Source organism: Anabas testudineus, chromosome 7 (genome assembly GCF_900324465.2).
Source record: "Anabas testudineus chromosome 7, fAnaTes1.2, whole genome shotgun sequence".
In the NCBI taxonomy this organism is placed as follows: domain Eukaryota; kingdom Metazoa; phylum Chordata; class Actinopteri; order Anabantiformes; family Anabantidae; genus Anabas; species Anabas testudineus.
Window position 1 is genome coordinate 17,536,555 of NC_046616.1, and position 23,512 is coordinate 17,560,066.

General features: G+C 41.3%; 1 protein-coding gene across 1 annotated transcript; it reads left to right on the top strand.

Annotated features, from left to right (window-relative positions):
- Positions 1-10,137: 10,137 nt before the first annotated feature.
- Positions 10,138-20,235, top strand: LOC113167880 (dysbindin-like). Its single transcript, XM_026368791.1, has 4 exons — positions 10,138-10,353; positions 17,019-17,168; positions 17,380-17,523; positions 18,455-20,235. Exons 1-4 carry the CDS (start codon positions 10,311-10,313, stop codon positions 18,739-18,741), a joined length of 624 nt encoding a protein of 207 aa, XP_026224576.1. The 5' UTR covers positions 10,138-10,310; the 3' UTR covers positions 18,742-20,235.
- The last annotated feature ends 3,277 nt before the right edge of the window (positions 20,236-23,512 follow it).

The following is a 23,512-nucleotide window of genomic DNA, read 5'->3' on the forward strand; positions in this document are numbered from 1 at the left end:
AATTTAATGATCCCCTTGTGGAATTTGCTGTTCGGCCAGCTGCAGCAGATGACGTCGCTACCGAATGAACTGCTAGGAGTTCACTCAACCCAATAAACAAAGCAACAAAACAAAAACAGAAAAAACTTTTTTATAGTCTGAAGAAAACTTTCTGTATGTCTTTAATAATGTGTGAAATGCTTTTCGTAATATTATCTTAATGTTAACCAAGAAATGATTTTTGGTTTTGTTTTCATTAAAACTTATATTACTGGAAGCAGCCGCATATATCGAATGAAGAACTGATTCTTTAAAGTGAGAAATGTAAAAGGAAACAAAATATACCTTAACTGTATGTTCACATGACTGAATGGTTGCATTAAGTTAATATCTTGAGTTAACTGAACTTGCAAAACTCCCATAGATAGAAGATCTATGTAAATAACACGATGTTCATTGATAAATTACTGACGGGCCTACAGGGCATAGAGGATCAGAGCTACAGTTAATGTTTCTGTGTCCGAAATTCAGAGAAAAATGTGCAACTTGACTACAAAGAGACAAAAATCATCAAAAGTAGAAACAAAGGAAAAAATAAAGAGATCAACTGACTGCAAACTATGAGAAATGATCAAAAAGAGAATCAGACACAAAAAGATACATATGATGACTCAATGCTGACACAAAATGACCCCAAAGAGACAGAAAATAGATTAGAAATCGCTGAACAAGACACAACACCCCTCCTTTGTAGATGTCTGGGGTCTGGAGGTCCCATGGGTTACAGGAGTTCACCTGACCGACTGTCTCTTAATAATCAACTGTCACCTCATTAGCATCCAAACCTTTAGAATCTGTCTTTATGCTCATGTTTGGGTGTGTGTGTGTGTGTGTGTGTGTCTGTTATTGTGCATGTGTAATGTGATGTATATAGACTGTGCTCTAAACAGAAGAGCAGCAAGTCAGCAACATCCAGGTGGTTTTGTTTTACCCTCGGATTTCACCCTCCCATGTTCTCTCCCTCTCTCTCTCTTCCTCTGTGTTTCCTCTCTCTGCTGTACTCGTCCTCTTATTGTCTCCCTCCATCTCTCCTGCTTCATTATTTGTCCTTTCTCTCTGGCTAAAAATACCTCTTGCCCTGTCACTATAACAGATCACCTCAGAGGAAATTTGCTGCCAGCAGTGGACACTGTTTGATACACCGGCAACGCGACCACTGCCTCCACGTCCGCCCACGCACCCTGAACACACACATGCCGTGAGCCTTGGATCATAATGGTGTCACTTGATTAGTGTTTGCGACCGTGGGCTGACACACAAAGCGCGTTTGTGCGCTTGACAGACAAACAGGTGCAGTAACCTCATGCGACTGACTGAGATGTTGGAGGGTTGACAATGTAGGTGCAATAGCTACATTGGGTCACAGCAGTCGGAACTGGAATAACAGATCCTATCTCACTTACACACACACACACACACACACAAACACAAACAGGGTTGCACCTGTGCTTTGCTGTTCAAAATAACAGGAATATATTGTGTGAGAGAACTAGTGAGTGGAATGATGCAGACAAAGAAAATATGTGTGAGCAAATGTCGACAAGGGTACGTGTGAAAATGGGTTTTTTATGCAGGAGAGAGAAACAGAAAGAGAGAGTGCGAAAAAGACTGGAGTTGACAGGCCACTCTTGTGACTCGTAAGAAAATTAAATAAACAACAACTTCTCACTCCTGCTTTCACACCTGATGTGCAACTCAGCCAAGGCTGTCGGAGACAGCGTAAGGCGTCACTGTTTGGTGCCGGAGAATTTTCCTCCGTGTCGCCTGTTCCCATGGCAACTGAGCGGCGGTGACCTGTGGTGACCCCCGAGGACATGGAGAGGGATGGAGGTGAAGTTGTCGTTTAGCATAGGTCGGTAAATGAATATTATTGCACTCATCATTTCGTGCAGGTCGCCGCGGTGAAGGTGATAATCAGAAAGTGACGACGAGGACGTGTTGTTTCTCCGTGGATCAAATGAGACCTTTGAAAACAAGCACACAAACCTGCACGCTGTTTTTATGACTGTGTTTGCAAGCGTGACCAGACTCTTATCATTATTTTTAAAAATGATAAACCATCGTGTGTCTGTCATGTGTGATGCTTCTTGCTGTCAGGGCTGACTCCTTCTTTCTTCCTTTCTCCCCAACTCACCATGTGTGCTTTAAAAGCATGCACCACTGCCCTACTACCTGTATTTCAACAGGCCCTGTTGTCTCATTATCAGAGTGACATTTGTGCGGTCCTGCCGAGCCATCTGGATGCGTCCCACACACATGTGAGAGAAACCGGCCTGGGTTTGGATCTGACTCACATCAAACAGCCTCTCTGCCCACACACACACACTAACGCACGCACTAACACACAAACACCAAATACAGACGGCACAAATAGAGCAGTTTCCAGAAGCCAATATCTGACATTTAACGAATAGTGGGGTGACAGAGCGACTGATACAAAAATTCCAACAACAGATGCTTCACGGTTGAGACTTTCCAATCACAACAAACAGCTTAAAACAGCTGCATACGAAACTGTGGACAGCTATATTGAAAGCACAGAAAACAGTGACCTCTCCATCAGTAATGTCAGTCTTAGTGGAGTGTGCTATTCTCAAAAGGGTGTGCACGTATGCTTGCATGTCTAAGTGTGGGGCAGCCCCAAAATGAATGCAAATGGGTGTATAAGAGCTACAGGTTGGAGTTGTGAAACTGTGTCTATGGCGAACTGCCACATAAGACGATAAACATCGACATTGAGGTCCTGGGCTTCTTAATTGTCCAGGAAAGTCCCAAAAATGCAATATGTGTTCAAAGCTATGCTTCTTTCTTAGTTTCAACACGATAAGATAATTCAATGTGAACGAATACTTTGTTTTAATGAATGATAGATCAGCCAGAAAGTACCGTTGGTGGCAGGATATATATAGTATAATGTCTAGATGCAGTGATGGCATAAATTAAAGCACAATGACGAACAAGAAAGAAAGAAAATTATTAATTCTTATTCTAAATTCCTAGAGTCACCAATAAATGCATCTCAGAAAATGTTTGTGGTCTGTTATGTGTTGTGAATACTATAGTTACTAGGAGTGAAAAAAAGGACCAACAAAAGGCCTGTGTGAGTCAAACACAGACGAGAGGTGAAGTGTGTTAATTCTAAAATGCTGCATCTGGACCAATTTTATATCCTGGTTTCGGAGCAAGCTGTAACCTACTGAGGGGACGCTATGACTGTTGCTCGACATTTGTGAAAAAGACCAAATGCAGTTTCACTATGACTGTGTTGGTGCAGTCAAGCATAGATTCACACAAGTGAACCAAGAGACTATGTGATTAGCAAATAAATGCTATGGTGTAGAGTGAGAGGTGTATGCAAGCTTAAGAGTCCTCCCTCTGAGGCCCTCCGTGCCGAATCCTGGGCCTCCAGACTCAATTACCTGAGTAGGTCTGTGCATGCAGGTTACATAGTGCCACTGATGTTCATTGACATGCTAAAGCTCAGCTGCATGCAAGGTAGGCCCCTCTCTATCCCCCTAATCTCTCTCCCTTGCCCTCCTACCTTCTCTCATCTATAATTGATTGCTCCCACTGCACCAACTTCATTTGCTAGCTGTGAATAATGAATGAGGCACGGAGTGGAGGCACTTTTTTTTTTTTTCCCCTCCGCTGGTTTGATGCCCGATTAGCCGTTTACAGTGTATCTGTGCTATCTGTGACCAGCGCCCGGGGTTCCCAGCGTGTGCCACCAAGTCAAGAATCGCTGCCAAGATGGCCGCTTCTGCCTCTCTGGGAGAAAAAGCATGATAGTGTGAAAAAAAAAAAAAAAAATGCTTAGTCTGAATGATTAGTATCATTTATGACCAAGCAACAGGTATGTGCTAAAGTGAATGTTGTTCTAAGAGATCATTGACACTTTTGAGGCAGTGAAACAGCCACAGCTCACACCCTGTGAGCATCTTCACAAACATACTACATAATGTACTTTTGCACACGTTCACACGCTTTTAAAATCCACACACAAACCCTTGTGCATGCTCATGCTGCCACAACCCTTTTGAGGTTCATGCCATGCGAAATAAGTTCCCCTCACCGCCTCCGAACAGCTCAATGGACTTTCAAGCTGTGTCCGACACACACACTGACTCACAGTCAACTCACACCTAACCAGGATTATTAATAGCATGTTTCAGTTTCACAACAAGCCGCCGAAGTGCAAGCGAAGCAATTTAAAACTCAATGCCCGAAGATGACGTTAATATTTTTTGGAAGTGTAAGGTTACGTCAACCGGTGGCTCACATAGCAAATGGCTGACACGAGCATTAACCCCTCCTCATTCTCCTGTACCACTACGCCTTACTATCCCAGGCCCATGCCCTCACACACATATCCCCCATTCACGTAATAAACACAAACATGTGCAGACGCAGGCCTGCAGCGAAACAGAGCCACATTGATACCAGTCTGCTGCTGGGGCACTAGAGGGATGATAACACAGCAGCTGTTCGACTTTCTGCAACCTGATGGAATGAGTGTGTGTTTGTGTTTAGAAGGACAGTCATGGCGATGGCGATGAGGACGTGGAGGAGGAACAGCAGTGAGAAGGTGGAGGTTAGGATGACATCAAGGATGATATGTATGGTGATTCCATCTTCGGTTTCATGTCAAGTAAAATGTAAAGAGTATGAAGAAACATCCTTTTTTTAAATTTCTGTTTCAATTTCTATCTATCCTCTTCTGTGGACACACACTAAGAAGAGACAACTCACAGAGACCCTGAGTGGCTGTCTGAAGCTTACAGAGTTAGAGACTGTCTGAGTCTGAATCAGTCTTGATCTGCAGAGGTAGACACAGTTATAAAGAGAGGAGAAAAGACTAAGAACACAAGAGAGCCTGAGTGCGTGAGAATGAGAGATGTACTGTAGGGAGCTGGAGGGAGATGGGGAGAGAAAGCAAGAGTGCAATGGAGGGAGAATAGATGAGCATGAGAGTGTGTGAGAGAGATAAATAGAGACAGAGCAAGCAGGAGGAGGGGGAGAGAGTAAACAGCAGAAGGTTCACTGGGTTCAGTGTGCTGTAGAGAAGCTGAAAGATGGGCGTCAGAACTGGAAGCCCAGGGGGCTGAATAGTGGTGCGTGACTCACATATACATGCATACATTCATGCACACATACATGCTCACAGACGAGCGCTCTGCCATGAGAAGCAACCAAATGCTGTTTTACTTACCGAACATGAGCCATTTACACACACAAACCCCAGGGAGTCAATCTGAGACATAAATAATGAAGCCATTTGTGGAGTGTGACATATTGACACCTTTTTCATCTTTTTATTACCGTAATGCCAACATATCCTTTTTTTTTACAATTTCTCATTAGTATGCTAATAAATAGATTTTCAAGAAACGGCTTAATCATAGCAGCATTGACAAATTGAATCACCGATTTGTTACCTAAGTATAGTATAAACTCCTTCCTACAGTGAACTACTGTGGTTTCTGTTGTGTTGATTCACCAAACCATATAAGATCACACACACAATCTGACATTTTCACGGACAAGAAAAACACAATATAGTTGGCCTTTATATTTACAGGTCATCCAACCCATTTTCATGTGTGGTTTGCATTTTTATCTGGCAATGACTATTATCTCTTTGAAAATACTAAGTTCATTGCCGTATATCAGTGGCGAGGCTCAGCATGACGAGTCAAACCGATACTGTCACTCACCCTGTCCAAGCAGCCTGTTTTCTCCACATGAGTCACTAGATCTCATTTAGACACTGAAAAACACTGCACACACTTGCAAAACTGACATCACAAACCATCACGTTAACCCAAAACTGATCCTTCCCTGCACACACTTTCACAGCTTGTGCACAGAGATACATAACACAATCAAAGAGCTGTGACTATTTCAATTTCCAGACCTCACCCGGCAAACCATCGATGCAACATACATATCCAGAGCAGCAAACGAGAAACATCATGTTAAACTGAGCTCGGTGCCGTAAGAATAATTAAATAATATAACTGGTGGATATACTCCAAACTGTTAGATGCCCGAATGGCAAGGACAGACAGAGTATTGAATATGCTGGATGCATTTACAAAGCATTGCTGCTTTCAAAGAAGCTGTCACTCACTATGTTGCATTCTTTACTAAGTCTAGCAAGACAAAGCTCTGTTTCACACAAAAGGGTTGTGCATCTCACAGCTGAAGCAAGCACAATCCTAACAACTTTCTTCTTCACAATGGCTAATTAACACCTTGACAGAGCTATGTGCTCCTCTCTGTGAGAACAAAGGCACCGCTACTGTCGCCTCTCCGTCCTGCCACATTTAGCAAACAGCACCTAGATACTGTCTAACAGCGAGGCTCAGAAGCACAAGTTGGAACACTGGCAGGCAGGTGTGCACATTGGTGCGTGTGGCACTTGGATGTCTGTTGCCATGGTGACCCCCAGAATATCCCCACACAGCACAATGTGATATTTTTAATAAAGTTTGAGGGCTTTGACTTTACTGTCTGGTGCGGCTGTGAAGATGTGTAGTGAAGATGTCAACTTTCTTTCTCTCTTTCTCTGAGGTATGTCTTTGCATCGGTCGCCTGAGAAAATCTAGCACCTTGTGACAGCAGGCTTACTATTGCTCAACTGGAGTGTAACATGAATGTAAAGGGGACGAATACTAACTACATTGACCATGAATAGTGTGTGTGTGTGTGTGTGTGTGTAGATGTGAATGCATGTGTCTGTGACTCTGTCTTGATGTGTGTGTGTGTGTGTGTGTGAATGCTTATGTGCATGCGCAAATGTGTATATTTACCACAGTATGACTCACAAGCCACATCAGAGACTGTGCTGCAGAAAATTGAGACAACACAGTTTCAAAGAGGAAGCCAACACTGACAGAGCTGAAAGAGCAACAGGCACGACACACACACACACACACACACAGACACACGCGCGCACACACACACACACATGCACACGCTCATACTAACACTATATAACAGTCACTGGAAATCCCCTTTTGTTCACCTGAATGAATTAAACCTTGGGGGTATTTGAAACGTGAAATATAAATTTCAAATTTAATCATGACAGTGGTTCATTTTCCAAATATCCAATCAAAAACATGACCAGGCACGGTCAGTATAGATAAGAACACATTTAAAAATCCTGATATTCACAGTAAATATTCAAATTTATGTATCTATGATATTTTATTTAGGGAAGTGGAAAAGGCCTTTTTGTGTGTGCAGAAAAAGTGGAGACACTTTTGAATGAATCATTGTCCTGGTCGACTGCACGCAGCAGGTGCTTTACCAAGTGTGAGCTAACATGTAATGCACAGTCTTCACCAGCAGATGCCAATACTGACTCACAAATGGTGGACAACTTCCGTTTGAATGTACTCTCTGGATGCCGTGTTGCAGGTGCACGAGCAGTAAGAGAAGAAATCAGATTCCTCTTCTGTGAGAAATGTTGTCAAACCCAATGTTAGGACTACAAAAATGACACAGCTAAATTGTGGTGCTTCCGTTTCTGAGCACGCAGGAAGTTTGATGCAAAGAAAGAGAAAGGATGTATCACAGTAAGTGTCTCAGAGTTCATAGGTCACAATAGCGTTGGAAAGAAGCAAAATAAATCATAGCTTACTATCCTTCTCTAGCTCCTCACGTGGTCTGTAATGACTTTTCTAAGACGTTAGTGGTTCGGCCTCCTCCAGCTGAAGTGTGATGTAATTGGCTGTTAGAAGCCTCTTATTAGAGAAGGGGGAGTCAGGACCTGCAAAAATCCATGATGCTAAGTGCCTATTAACCCCAACCATGTGTCAGCTTGCAACAGTGTAAATGTATTTGTGGAGATACGTGTGTTTTTAGTGTTTGTACGAGTGTGTGCTTAATTACCTGTTAGCACAGGCGTATGTACGCCGCTGTTCACACTTGTGTTAAGAGATGACCTTAACAAAGGCATCTACAAAATCTATTTGATTTGCAACCAGCAAAGAATTTGTGTGATACTCTGATACTGAATTTACCAGAAAAACTGCAAACAAGGAAACAATTGACTACAACAATCTACAAGTGATTTAGCAATTTAATAAATAATAATAACTATTTAATAATAGTAAATAATAATTATAATAAGATAAGTCGTTTTTTTCTGCTGTGTATAAATGGAAGTTGTGGGGATGCTTTGCTAAACCTTCTTATGTTAAAATCTCAAATAAACACGTTCTTCTTTCGAATTTGAACAACTAAACTAAAATTAACTACATGATAAAGCAATGATGGAGAATTTTCACCAGCAAACAGTGTTGGCACAAGTGTAACTTTGCAAACTGCCAACTACTGTACTTCACTACAGCAAATCTACCCCATAGGGCAACTAACTGGCTAATTACAGTTAATTAGAAAAGTAATTCAAGCCACTTTGTAAAAAAAAAAAAAAAAAAATTGACAATGAACAAATTATAACAAAATAAATACATGCAACTCAGTTGAATTTAATGCCAAAACTGCCTGCTTGTTCTAACGTCATGCATAAACCAAATAAATACATTAATAAATTCTCCATGTGGTAATCCAACCAGGAGAACTTAATATAGAAACAAAATGGACACCAACTATATTCAAGGTGAATTTTCTAAATTTAAACATTATAAACTACTGCCAAAATATCTTTTACGTCAGATCAAAATCCAGCCTTTCTGGCTGTGTTGGGTGCAAACAGTGTGTAGGATGTGACTAAGGAAAAAAAAACCTTCAGTGTTATTTTCCATGCAGATGTTATACTCTTCGGTTTTGCAATACGAAACATCAGCTTCAACTTGCTCCTTCTTTGACAGTATAAAGGATTTTCCACAGTCTGGGAACCCTAGAGCTATTTTTAGCATATATTCCATCAATAAATAGTAAGTAAGCTGTTAAAAGTAAACACTGGACAACATCCAGCAATTATACATATTTCTCTCATTACAGATAAAACTACCACCTGTAAAAAGAGCTGCATAATGTTTCCTGTGGCTCTGGATGTGTCTTTATAACTGTCAGTCCGTCATTGCAGACTGGAATATCTCAGCAATTTGATGAACTGATAGAAAATGTGACACAAACATTGCAACCCAGGCTAAAAGCACACATTACATCTGCATTAGCATGCTAGTGTTGTCACTGTGACCATGTCAGCATGAGGGCGTCAGCACATAGCACAAAACACTGCTGTGCCTACAGTATGACCAGGCTCGCAGACCTGCCAGCATGGCTTTGGACGTGTGGTGTTGTTTTAAATGGTCTCTCTGGGGTTCTTAACTTAATGGAAGTGCAATACTGAAAGCCTGCAAAGCTTTTATAATAAGGCTCCAATTTGAACCACATAGAAACGTGAGCATATGATGTATGGGTCAGTAGAAAATGTTGAGAATGAGAAATAAAATGAACAAAATATGACACCATGTAACACAAATGTAGACATTAAATAACAACAAACTATATTTCATATACTTTACATTGATATAATAGCTAGGTGACGGTCAGCCGTGTAATTGCAGATTTTATTTTCTCAGTTATTCTCTGAGGGACTGTGGTGATTTATTAATATGCTGAGTCTTTCTTCTATCGCACGTTACTTCTAAAGCTTTCATCTTACAACAAACTAAATAATGAAATCATATAATATACATCAAAGCAGTGATGTTAAAATGAAAGAAGTTTAATGCTGGCACTGTAGAGTCTTCAGTGTTATATAAAAAGCCTACGGTCCTCCTGATCCGGCTGACCCCTTTGTTGTCACCAGTTGGTACAGACCACAGTGCCGTAGCCCACTTTCACTCTCCCCCATCCCTAAGCTGCACAGCTCCCTAAAACCCTACAGAGAGAGCAAGACAGCGGGCGCGTGTGTGTGTGTGTATGTGAGAGATACAGAGAGGCAGCCAAGATGACAATGTGAAGCAGTGAGAGGGGAAACCTAGAAAGAACAGCAAAGGCGATCAGAAAGGGGGGGAGGGAGTCAGCGAACACAGCACAAAAAAAAAAAAAAAAAAAAAAGGCAGAGCAGAGTAGAAGAAAGAGAAGTGGGGAGGCAGATAGAGGCTAATCTGAACGTAGTAGTGTGTGTTTGATAGTCGTGGTGCCAGAGCCAAGAGATGGAATGACTAGATGACCAGACACTACACACACCAGCATCCTGTCCTGGAGCCTTGACAGGAGGGGACAAGAAAAATCCACACATACTCAAAGGCAAAAACACTTTTTTCAACCAGCCTCACATTGACTGGATCATGTCGTCTACTGGGTCAGCCAACCACAACAAACGTCTGGCGTGTAAGTGGAACAGTGTCTAACAGTGTGTGAGTTAACAGAATTGTAGCTGAAGAGAAAGTGATACTAAGAAGACCGGCAGCACTGAGTAGTAAATTGTACCTGTCCTGTACAGGGAATTACTGTGCATCGTTGCTGTACTAACACTCTGCGGTTACGTGCTCTTTCAGCAAGATTTTAGCTCTTAAACTTTCAGAGCATAACCCAGGATCTTATTGGGATCATTTAGAATATTCTAGGCTTGGGACATCTTTATAAAGCACTGTGCAGGGACCTTTAACTCCTTATTACTGGTTAAGCTCTGCATGACTCGTGATCACAATTCGAAGCCTGAAGGCAAAACTGTGAACTCCTTAAAAAACATGTTTAATTGTACAATGTTAAATACAATATGTATAGAAGGTACTTTCTCTAATCTTGGTCAAAACTGTGGGCATTCATAACATAATACTCACTGACAATTTTGAACCAACTCTCATTAAATATGCATAAAAATATAACGATAAGCCGGAGGCCGTGTCTTTTTAACCAAATTAGTTTCACAGCCTTGATGGTGGTGCCGCTCTGTTCGTGCAGATGAAGTTTAATCTCAGAGGAGAGATAACAGCTTCTAACTAAGTACTGAGACGGAAAGTCTTTACATAGAAACAGCGAAGACACGTTAACTGCTACCTGCTCGCAAGTGGAACATGAGCTCGCTAGAACAAACGGTCTCACAAGAGCAGTTTGTTGTGTTTAAGTGTTGAGGGTGTGCACAAGAAAATAGAGGCGCTGCTATTTTCTCATGCTGCTTGCTGCTTTAATGAATACGTTTCTGAGTTGAGTTGCATTTCAGTATTTGTTGATGTATACAGACCAGAGGCAAAGCATTACATATAGAGACCACTGAAAGCCCTGTGTTGATTGACCTATTTAGGGAAGCAGTGGGTATGTCTGGAGGTCATCTTTGCATTTAGCACTGTGCAAAGTGCCTTAATGGCTTCGGGAATGGGAATGGCCTGGGAATGGCCTGGGAATACACAATCTGATCAGACACTCACAGTGCGAGCGGTCAGACAAGATATAATCACAGTGCTGACAACATAGGAACCACAGATGTAGATTTTAAGACAGAGGATTTTTAAATATTACATAAACTATGTTCATGCAAAGAATTTATTGCCTCAGGCTTCAGGTTCAGTAGGATGACTGTAGTGGTGGGTGCTGTGGAAAGACGTGGGACATGGTATCATAAATGACGACTCCGGATTGACTTTCTACTACATGGCTGTGTTTATGGGTATATGTGTATCAGCAGCGAGGGGGGTGGGGAGGCACAGCGGGGGAGGTGGCTGCTGTGGTGCAGTGATCTCACTCATAAATGATTTATGCTTGATGGACTGCCGTGGCTACAAGGCCAGCAGATAAGAGTGATCGTCTCAGTAAGTAATGGCAGTAATACCAAAAAATGATGTGTCGGTATACTACTGAGACCTGGGTGACACCATCAGCAGCCCCCGGGGGGAATTAGGAGCTGCCTGGGGAGGTGGAGCGGCATTAGAGATAGATGGGCTGTCAAATGCGACTGGCCATGCAGCACAACTCTCTCACCAGCTCTCTCTCTCTCTCTCTCTCACACATAAACACCCAGCCTCTCTGTACACTGAAAACAGAAAGATGAGCATGGGATTTTTTTCATTTTGCAATTGCCACAAGCGGATTGAATGCTACAACATGTGACTGTGAGGTTCAATAGGAGCATTTGTTCCCTGCTTCCAGCGCAGTTTGTAGGACTCTTGATGTTATGACTCTCATAAATCTCAATAGAAAAAAAAAAACAAAAAGCAGCTAGTGACGCATTCATTCAGAGGATGTTGTCATCATGGGCAGCCAGAAAGAAACAGATGTAAATCGAATGCTGCATCAAACTCGAGGGGAAATGTGAACACTAGCAGTGTGGATTATCAGGTGCAGAGCAGTCTAAGTGGCAAAAGGATCAGACTCTGGAATATTAACCAGACGGATGAACAAATCATGTGCTTCAGCTTATCTTTCACTAAGGACTTGGACGACCCACCCTGACCCGCACGCACATACCACCTATAAATCTTGAAAACATGTGAACGAAGAACATAAAGATGAAAAAAAAAAGCATTTATTTCATTATATAAAAGGCAGTGAATTTATTTGTTTTGTCCTGTGCGTGTTTGTCGTTACAGCACCTTCGTATTTGTCAGAATGAGGCTTAGCTGAGGCAAGCAGGCCTGCTAAAGCTGTACTTGAAATCACTGACACCACAGTTACTTTATACTGGGAGGAATGTGCAGTGCGCTCAGGTTGCATAACACTTTCTTTCTTTCTTTCTTTCTTTCTTTCTTTCTTTCTTTCTAGACTTCAGTATTACTCCATGCAGGGACCACCCCCATCTTTAATGCTTATATCTCACACTCTCTCTCTCTCGTAGCCTTTCATTCGATTAAAGTGACCATTTGTCAATCCAGTTCCCAAATTAAGCTCAGCCAATAACAACTTCAAAATCCCAAGGAGGGATGGAGGAGTGTTAAGCTTTGAATATCTCTACCCGTCAAAACAGGTCTATGTGTTTTTTAAAGTTTTTGATATCCTAACAGTTTGTTCCATGATCCATGTGAGATAAAGTGTAAAGAATGAATTACTTTCAAAAAAGCCACAGATGTTAACATATCCAGCTCACTACAAGAACAGATTTCACCCAGGCTTCAACTGAAGTGAATGTGTGACTAGTGACTATTCTTTGGTGCTGCACTGTCTGCACCTTTAGGGCGAGACCTACGGTAACACATCATAAGACAATTTGATCTGGGATTTCCAGCCCTGAAGTCTCCAGTTCTCCCAAGACTACACCTTCACAGGCTGAGTACACCCTTGAAAGGAAGTGGTCCCTGAACTGAGACCCATTTTCTCATTCCTGGATCCTGTTATGCAGTGGTGAGAGTAGCAACACCGCGACTCTGTCTCAGGGCAGTCGTCAGCAAAATGGGCTTGAGATATAAGACGTTGCTTGAACCAGTTTTTGCACACAGCAGCCCTACTTACTTATTGATTCTGGTTCTCTTTTCAAATAATATAATACTGTATACTGCCCATCTCTGTTTAAAACGAGGCCATGATGTGTTTTTGTGCCCTCATAGACATACAGTATATCTTGTAAATCGGTGTGGAACCAGCAGATTTGAGGCCATTTTCTACTTCCTCTCTCATACACCACGTCTTTAAACATTCTGCTTACGAAGCAACAGCCAGGCCGTTCCCTGTTCTGTGACGCACCTACACTAAGTCCCATCATGTGACCTGTATTTTATAACCTACATTAGGGTAAAACAGAAGCCAATGGAGGAATAGGCTGACTCATTTATTAGCAGAGCTCTTTCATCAGAGTTTGTGCTCAACGACCCTCGAACAAGCTTGTCTCGAACGTCAATGTCACCCACTCGAGGGCAGCCTGAGTTCAACCTTGCTGTTTTTCATTATGCAACAATGTGGACTTCCTCTAAAATTCTGAAACGTATACTATAAAGGAGTTTGCAAAAAACATTAGACTAGAAGACTGAAAATACGCACTATTTTACTTGATGAGTCAAACAGCCAAATGAGAACCGTGGTGGTTAATAACCCATGTTGAAAGCAAGGGATTCCCCTGTGGTGCATGTGAACACCATCTGGGTCTCACACAGAGCACGGTAGTAATGTAACCTTTGCTAATTAGCATGTAGACCTCCTACACGTCTTCCACAGCAGAGTGGTAGGAAACGCAGGGGTTATCTGGATGAGTCAGGCCTTTCACATACATGTTTTTCTCCCACACAGGCGCAGACAGAGCTATGCAGCGGAGCGTGGGTTGGGCACGTCCACTGGCTATCTGAACTTGAGTAGCAAAATATGATTTTGTGTTAAAGAGACAGAGACTAAGAAGGAGCGGCAGAGAGGAGAGAGAGAGAGAGAGAGAGAGAGAGAGAGAGAGAGAGAGAGAGACACAGTCAGAGATTAGGAGAGATTCCCATAAGGCCAGCAGGCAAAAGTTTACGTAAGCTGCATAGTTTCGTTAGTGTCATCAGGAGCCTGGTCACCGCTGCAACATCATCATCATCTATTTGTTTTATGCTTCTCACTCTTAGTAGATTAATGGCTGCTGCATGATTGTGGACATTAACATGGCAACACGGTGGCAAGGGGGTTTTGGCAGGTTGAGGCCATTGTCTAAGGCCTTTCTCATACTGATTTAAAACTTCCACTCATTCATTTGAATCAGATCAGACCACTTATGAACTATGAGTGTCAACGCAGAGGGCTCCAGAAAAGACATTAAGCACAAATGATTCGAAACTGGCTCAACCTCTGCTGCAACACGTCGCAACGTCGTCTGCCAAGATGCTGCACTGGCCAGTGAAATGCAAGTGCACATTACTGCTGGGTTACTTCTTTCACTCGATAATAATTGTGATAAAGGATAAAATAACTGCCCAGAGGTTTTAAATTACGTGTTGTAGAGTTAGAAACTGTGGCACCATGCTTTGGTATATTTTGCTTTACTGTACTGTGATCCCAACCTGTTATTAGTACTGAATGAAAACCCTCAGTGCACCACAGTGTGTGCAGTGTATATGAAATATTGGGCAGAGCAGCTGTTTGTGGGACATTAGTGGGAATTACTTTATTGAATTAGTAAGATGGCATCAGGATATGCTGCACATCATGATCATAATAAGAGCAAGAATAAAGACAATGATCCAGATGATTTCGTATTTCTTTTCAAGCTTTTCCACTATATACAGACAACTGTGTTGCAGTTACCGCAGCAGCTTTTGAAATTTCCACCAGTGAGAATGTGACAGAGTGGTTTCCTGCCTCTACAGACAGCTTGAATTACAAAATAAAGGGCGCTTCCAGCGCTGTGTAAGAGTGACTTATAGACTGACTAGCTGAGAGATGGAGATGTCTGAAGAGAGAGACTGAATGACACACATATGCCCCTTTTGGTTTTCATACAGAAGAAAAGTGGTGTTCAAAGACTGTGCAGGGGGATATAGTGAGGTGAATGCTGTGCAGGGTAGATCCATCTACTGGCATCATGTAAACATATTAGTCATGATAACTTGTTACACAAACAGGGTGACAAACCCAACATAACCGGAATACATAGAGCTAAATGCGCACAAGTGAACCCATCTGGAATTTATGTGAATATGTTCAATTTCAGAAGTTACAGAAGCATGCGTGCACACACACACACACACACACACACACACACACACACACACACACACACACACACACACACACACACACATACACATACACATACACATACACATACACATACACATACACATACACATACACATACACATACACATACTGGAGCTATGAGTCAAAGTGTCAGCTCATGGAGCCCAATGGGAGAAGGCACAATGTGGCCTCAGGATGTAGCACAGTTACACAACCAGAGTTGGTCAGCTTGGCAGAGGTTACGACCTGAGGACAGACTTATTGTCATACACTGAAAAAATAAAGAAAAAAAAAAAAGGCTCAGTATGTCATATGTTGCTCTCTTCAGTGGTTTGCAATGTCTGCAACTCTGGATCCTTTTCTTGATCCCTTCTCCCTATAAATATTATTCTATAAACAAAAAGAAAGGATTAGCTTCCTACCATAGTCGCGTGACTAAGTGGCATGTTGACAAGTGCTTGCCTAACTGTCAAACCATAAAAAAATGCCAACACCCTGAAAGCCAACAACAACTACAACAATTGGATACCTGAAGAAGAGATAAAGAGAAGGAAACCGCCAAGGTCGTGCTTTGAAAAGATGCTGGCTTTTGGGCAGGTTTTGTCATTTCCAATAAATTATTACTACAAACTTCAGCCACAGAACATATTGAGGCAAATATGTGGTAAATCACAGACAGTTACTGATGTGATGCAACCTGCACAAATGGCCCTGAAACAGCATGCGAGTCTGAAAGTGACCACTAGAGGTCAAACTAACATCATGAGAATATTTTCTTTGTCATGCAAAAAGTCAGAAAAGGCTGACTGAAAAGAAAATAGGAAAAGAGCGTTAAAGACTTTAGTCTAAATTTAAAAATTCTATAATAATATAATATTTCACGTATAGGAGACTCTGCATTATGACATGTACGCTTGTTTAAATAGGTTGGAGGCAGCTTGTTTACTTAAAGAGGAATTGTTGTAAAAACAAGAGTTAGTATATTTACAGATTCAAATCTAAATCTAAATCTAAATCTAAATCTAAGTCTAAGTCTAAGTCTAAATATCTTATTTAGATTTTTGGCATATCGACATTAAAAACGTGTAAACTGATAAATATACTTGACAGATAACCGCAAAGTGAAAAGCCTGCAGCTAACTGTGGTAAATGACTGGACTTGTTCCCCATGTCATAAATCTAACATGGAGTCTACCTCTGGAGAGTACACTGGCTTGCGGTTTAGAAACAAACCTGTTACAAGCTTTGGAAGCTGTTTTGTCTTTAGTTCCTTGAAACCGTTGGAAAAGTGTAACATGCAAAATCCAAAAAGCTTTATATATTCCTTCTTATCAGGAACAACTGAATTTTATAGCACAATGCTGCATTAAAAGACAACTCAAATGAATGTTTCTATGTGTGTGTCTTATTTGTTTGTTGGTCAGCGGAGACAGACAACTCACAGAGGGTGTTGGACAATGAATCTGCCCAGCACCTGAAGCTGAGGGACAGGCAGCGCTTTTTTGAAGAGGTCTACCAGCATGACATGGACAACTACTTGCCGTCTGCTCACTTGCAGATCGACTGCAGGAAGCGTGAGTGACTGTCTGATCTATTATGGCATCCTGGATGGAAGCAGTAGAGGAATCAAACCTTAATTAAAAAATAACTAAAGTAAAAATGTGGTTGTGGGATATTTTCAAGCTTACTCACTAAACAGATTACACCTTGCCTTGGTCTGAATGTATGTTTTGATATATACAGCGTGTTTTTATGTTATATGTGATGTTCTGTCTTTATGTAAAGCCCCCATGGGCAGTATCTCATCTATGGAGGTGAATGTGGATGTCCTGGAGCAGATGGATCTGATGGACGTATCAGACCAGGAGGCTCTCGATGTGTTTCTAAACTCTGGAGCAGACGAGGGAGCACTGGCCTCCCCGCTACCAGGTGCACTGATTATATAGGCCACAAACTGCCTTTAGCCGCCGATCTCATATTTGTGCCTCATCCCTGTGCATGCAAAGGGATTATTTGTGGAGTTTTCTTTGCAAATACATTCATTACAACTTGTAAAGTAACACTTATCACAACATAATCACTATGTTTGGGGGGGGGGGGGGGGGGGGACTCTCGTCTGGGTTCAGCCAATTAATTTTTGCCATTGTCACGTCTTTGCATGCTGCAAACTCACTCAGAAATGTACCACTTGCTCAGCATCTTTGCTCTGTGTAGACTTTCATGGGGGTAATAACTAACAAACTAATTAAAGTAAAATAAGTAAAATGTCCCATTGCACGCTCAGAAATGAGACTCAGACACATAAGTCAATTCTTGTACTTGTAATTTCACATGTCTGTTTCACAAAAGTAAGCATTATAATAGCTTTGCGATTTAATCTTTAAAAAGAGGCACAACAAACTTGTAAGATAAGGATTTATGACACCATTTAAGTGATTTTCTGTTAGAACGGCAATGGATCAAACTCCAACTCTAAAGAATGACTGAAAGTATGAACGCTTGTGTTGATCTCTTGCAATCTACTTTAGTTTAACTATTTATGGACAAAGAAAATAACAGGGAGAGTCATACGAATGCTTCTGGTGATTTGCATATTGTGGTTGGAAGGTGTACAGTGTCTTGTGTAACTGCACCATTACAAAAGCTCCCAGGTTACTTTGGATTGTGGAGTATGTGATTTGTTTCAAACTGGCAGCCTGTCAAATGCATTTTTCAAGCCGACATGTGAGCTGGTACAATAAAGTGTGTGCAGTATTCACCCAGTCCACCCATATACATTGTTTGTGAACAATGCAGGTGCACCCAAACTTAAGTGTCTGCACAACAGGCACAAACAAGTTCTAACAGTTTCTGTTTACAGATGTTGAGGATGAAGATGAAGATGAGGAAGAGGAAGATGCCGAGGTTGTCTACAGAGAGCGGGCGCCTTTGAAAAGGCAAAATGAAGTCTGCCGCGGCTCAAAGTCTCGCATGTCCTCCTCATCATCTGGTTCCAGCGATACCAGCGGCGGTGGGGCGGACACACCGGTGATCCAGTCGGACGATGAAGAAGTCCACGCCGACACTCTGCTGCTGACCTCTGTTCCCCAAACCAGGGATGAAGAAACAGAGGAGGAAGATGAGGAAGAAAGATGCCTTGCCACTTAAGCCACATAAAGACTCTTTGGAGGAGTCTTTCCATACAGAGAGTGTAAAATAGTGTGAGATCTCTCTCTATGTCTCTGTCTCTCTAAATGTGAATTCCTTTCTTTCAGGGCAAACTCTAGCATGGTTGAACCCGGCTTTTTCGATTTCTGTCTTTCAAATGTAAAAAAAACAAAACAAAAAACAATTTAAAGCAACTCTATTTTCCTAGTAGATGTTAAATACTCATTGCTTGTTGACATTCTTGGCAATGGTGTCTCTGTCTGAGATTATATGCAAATGAAATGAGTCATCTCACTCCCATGCGCTAACATGTTCTGGCTCAGATAAAACTATTGTCAGTTTAGGTTTTGTTTTTCTTACTGCCAGAGGGAAACCTTCCTCTCGCCTGGTTTGTGTCTTGGAAAGCACCGGTGCCAAACAGCCATGTGAAATAGGAAGACTGCAGTACATCTTCACTGACAGACTTTCTGGGTAAATCACATATACACAAAAAAAGGGAAATCCAAGGCACCTTTTCTTTTTACTACATCAGAACTATCAGTGCCTTGGATTTTACTCTTCTTTACTGACATTTAGAAAACACAAGACCCCACCCCATTAAGGGTTGCATCAACAAAAAGATGTCCAAGCTTGATATCAACCTGAAAAAAGACTGACCTGTTAAGGGTTTACACTGCATCCATCAAATGAGCGAACTGGAGCCTTTCTAATCTTAGTAAATCACGAATACACAAATCTGATGAGTGACTTGGGTCACATCAAACTGCAGTACGCTCCAGTGTTTACTCTGTTGTTCCTTGATGACGTTTCTCCTGTTGTCTGCTGAGGAAACATGACTTTGTGTTGAGCATTTACATTAAGGCCTCAAACTGACAGCCTTTAGCTGTAGGACCAGAAGGGCAGTCTGGGTTGATTGAGTTCATAGGCAAAGTGCAAAACATGCAGTTTAAGTGCTGGGATCACGCATCTTCCTCTTGTGTTCTCAGACAGTCAGCACACGAGCAGAGACGAGGCACAGTAAGCAAAACCCAACAACGAGTTACATTTCTTCAACGTTATCTCTGACAGTCTGCATGTGCAAACTATTTACAATATCACGAATGGACCTGTGATTATGAATGCATGCCATTTTGTTTTTGTTACTTTATGTTTTTTGATTCTTTAACCACAAATTGTTGCATTACTGAACTATGCAGGCGCCTACACTTAAAAACCAAGGTAATGATCAGGTCACTCTTCTACGCTATATGGGGTTGGGGAGTGACGTGTCGTGAAGAGTGAGTGATGACAAAGCTGACAAAGATGTGTTTGTGTAGGTGTGTGTGTGAGTACATGGGTGTGTATGTGTGTGTGAAGGTGTGGAGGTCAATGTTATGGTGTAAAAAATACTCCCCCGTTGAGCCTATAGCTACTCTCAAAACTTTTTACAGTGTTAACCATGATGTGTATCTATTCCCTGTTTGGATATCTTGCTATGAACTAAATAAAAATAAAGCGGTGGGTAAATCTGTTGGATTTAATGTCCATTCGACTGGCTTCTCGCTCACTTGCTCCCTCATCACTGACAATGAAGCGCTTATAGAAAGGACTCTAATCTAGGCCAGTAGGAAGAGGAGCACTGTTAGCAAATCCAGCGTCAGTGTTCACACTGTTTTACATGATATACTGTGAGCATAACTGTTAAAAGTGACAGATGACAAGCTGAGCACTCTGTATCGCACATTTTAGGAGCGGTTCATAAAACCTAATGTTGTGTTCACCAGTGCGAGGAACATCCCCCACAGGGAAAATGCAAATGTGCTGCACATGCATGCTACCTGTTGTTCCTCTCTCTCTGTCTCTGTCTCTCTTCTCATGCACATAAAGCTTACTAGTTCTACCAGTCTGACAAGTTTGCCTGCAGTTTACTTTCAGTCCCTAACTGCATTTTCTAATATACAGTTGTTAGCGATTGGCTGGTTTGTTTGACCTTCATTAAGTCAAGGACAAGTGTTGACTGAGGACTTGCCTACACTAAATTGGTGCCAAGCTGATGTCTCTGTATTGCACATTTAAGATATGGTGCTGTGCCCTCTCTTGATTTTCCCCTCAGCAATGAGTTTGCACATCGTGACTCCATGAACCGGGCATTCCTGCGCTTTGAGCGACACACTAATGCTTAAATGTGATAGAAACTCCCCCGGCACAATGAGGAAAACAGCGAGACAAACTGAAACCCGCTGTACAATCCTCAGTGTGTCATAAATTTCTACTACTGCCACAACCACACAAAGTATGAGACATGACAAGATTATTGGCTAAAGCTTATCATCAAGAAATCACTTAGCCCCTATGTGGCAGGTCCCATGACCTTTGCCTAATATATATATATATATATATACATATATTTTTTATTTTTATTATTTTTTTTAAATAGGTCACAGTACAAATTCAACCTTCAAGTGTTCCTCCCTGCGCCAAGCTCATTCCAGCAATTCCTAATTCAAGCAATTTCTAGTCCTGAGAGATTTCAAATCCAGACATGTTTTCTCCCTCAGGTTATTCTGTTTCTCAGTTCCTGAAGATGTATAGAACAACTTACTGGATCGTCTTTTTACCTTTTCATTTTGTCAATCATTCAGTTTACAAAACACCGCCAGTATCAGGGTGTCAACTCACCTTGCTTTCCTCTGTCCTCTGTCCTCTGTCCTCTAAGACAGACACTAATGTCCTTCTAAAGCTTGAGCAGATCACTCTTTCTGTACCTCCCACCAAAGCTTGAACAAACCATCATTTCTGAACTTGTTAAAATTAAATCCCACAGTGAATTTATTTATACAGTTCATCAAACGTTGGGTTTACATTCTACATGCTTATCAGGCAGAGTCAACCCTTCACTCAATCACTGTAAAAACAGCGCTCTTACAAACACTATCAGCGTAAGTTGACAGAATCCCGATCGGTTACACCTTCTCTTATTATTATGCTTTCACTTTTTTTACTGAGTAGGTGAAATTGACGTTGCAATGATAAAACCATCCTCTCAATCTAGGAATCCTATCACTGCAGCCCACTGTGAAACTGTAAAAAGCCCAACAACCTTTCACAAGTTTGAATAAGTATAAAATAATGTGGCAACAAGCACCGAGCACCACAATTGGTTTCTCCAGAAGGAAGAAAAAATCATTTGTAGGACCGAGTTGCAAAATGCCAGAAAGACACGGTGCAAACCAGGTGACCAACGTAGTAACATTCACGGTACTTTACAAACAAATAGCGTGCTTTATTCAAGAGAAAAACAATTACCTCAACAAAACACAATCTACTTATTCCTGCCATTCAAACAGGTGACTAATAGATAATTAGTGCCGTACCGTCATAGAGTGTCAAAATAAAAGAATCCGAAGATGACCTGAGGCGAAAATATTAAAGAAGGAGGTAAGGTAGCTCTGCTGTGCATTTACCTGCCAAGAGTTTTATTTCATTCTCCTCACAACAGCTGTTGAGTCAAAATGAAATAAAACTTTATTATCGTTGCAAACAAACACACTCGAGATAATGACAGAGCAGGTGTGCAGTTTTCCTGGGAAAACTAGAACATGTTTCTGCTTAATTAAAATGGAGTTAGATACATATATAGGGCTTATATCAAAGTCTGATGTGGAAAGTTAAGGGTAATGAGAATATTAATAATTATCTCATTAAGTCTATCGTCTTGATGCAGGTTTAGTGAAACTGCGCCTTTGAAATTGTCAAACATGCTGCAGGGCATGTCAGGGTGTTTAAAACCTGACAGGCATAAGATAGAAGAATGAGATTATTTCTCATGAAAGATCAGAATTGTGTGTGTTCCCAGAGTCATGGGAGTCTTCCCTGTTCACCTTTCTCTGCATTTATCACTGTTGATTCAGTGCTGAGAGCCCCTCTTTACCCCATTCATGGGAACTAAATAATGGCACATAGTGGTTTCCACATGTCAAGTGATTAGTGAAGTATTTGTTTGCACTATACTTTTCCTGTTAAAAACTTTCTTTATTTGAGGTTTGAAAACAGCAACACACCAACCGCATACAGTATTACCATGAATTCTCCATTAGAGCAGGGCGTGTAACTTGTCTGTCTGGGAACATAACAGTAGGTTTTAATAGCTTACAATATTTTTCAAACTGAAACGAAACCAAATAAAAAGGAAAACTTTAAGACAAATAAGATATTGTACAGCAAACCCTCTTTTGTTGGACTAAAACATGTCTTAAAGGTGGTGTCCCTCTGAAGTCCTCACAGGTACTTTGGCATTGTTGTAATCATTATTAGAATTTTTTTAAATCCACATTTTTGTAGTTGAATAGATGTACAATTATGTGCATATATATATGTATGTAATATGTAAATGATATAATGTTCAGCCTAAAGTATCGATCTACTTTTAATAAGGATTTAAGCACTTTACCAATCCTGTGTCTAACCTCGTAATCAATGAGAACTATTCCACAGAACAGAAAAATAGAGGTTTGAAATCTGACAGTTAATGTTGCCTCTGGACAGACTCACACTCTTATTATCTAAAGTATTAGCCAACACTTCTCTTATTCATAACATCATCTTTTAATTGTCTATATAACGTAATGTGTTTTTGAGAGCAAGCGCAATAAAAAGTAGTTTCTGACTAACAGAGGCTAAATTTGAGCTGCATTTGTATGTGATATAGGCCAGACATAAATAAGATATGGTAACCTAAGCTGCAGAGCCAGAGGGGTGTACACCTGAGCACAGCCATGTTTCCCAGCAGCCA

What these genes read in the sequence shown, in the direction of transcription:
- LOC113167880 (XM_026368791.1), top strand. Translation starts at nt 10,311, where the DNA reads ATGTCGTCTACTGGGTCAGCCAACCACAACAAACGTCTGGCGT. An exon ending in CCACAACAAACGTCTGGCGT is followed by an intron (nt 10,354 to 17,018) that starts GTAAGTGGAACA and finishes TTTGTTGGTCAG; the next exon opens with CGGAGACAGACAACTCACAG. An exon ending in ACTGGCCTCCCCGCTACCAG is followed by an intron (nt 17,524 to 18,454) that starts GTGCACTGATTA and finishes TTCTGTTTACAG; the next exon opens with ATGTTGAGGATGAAGATGAA.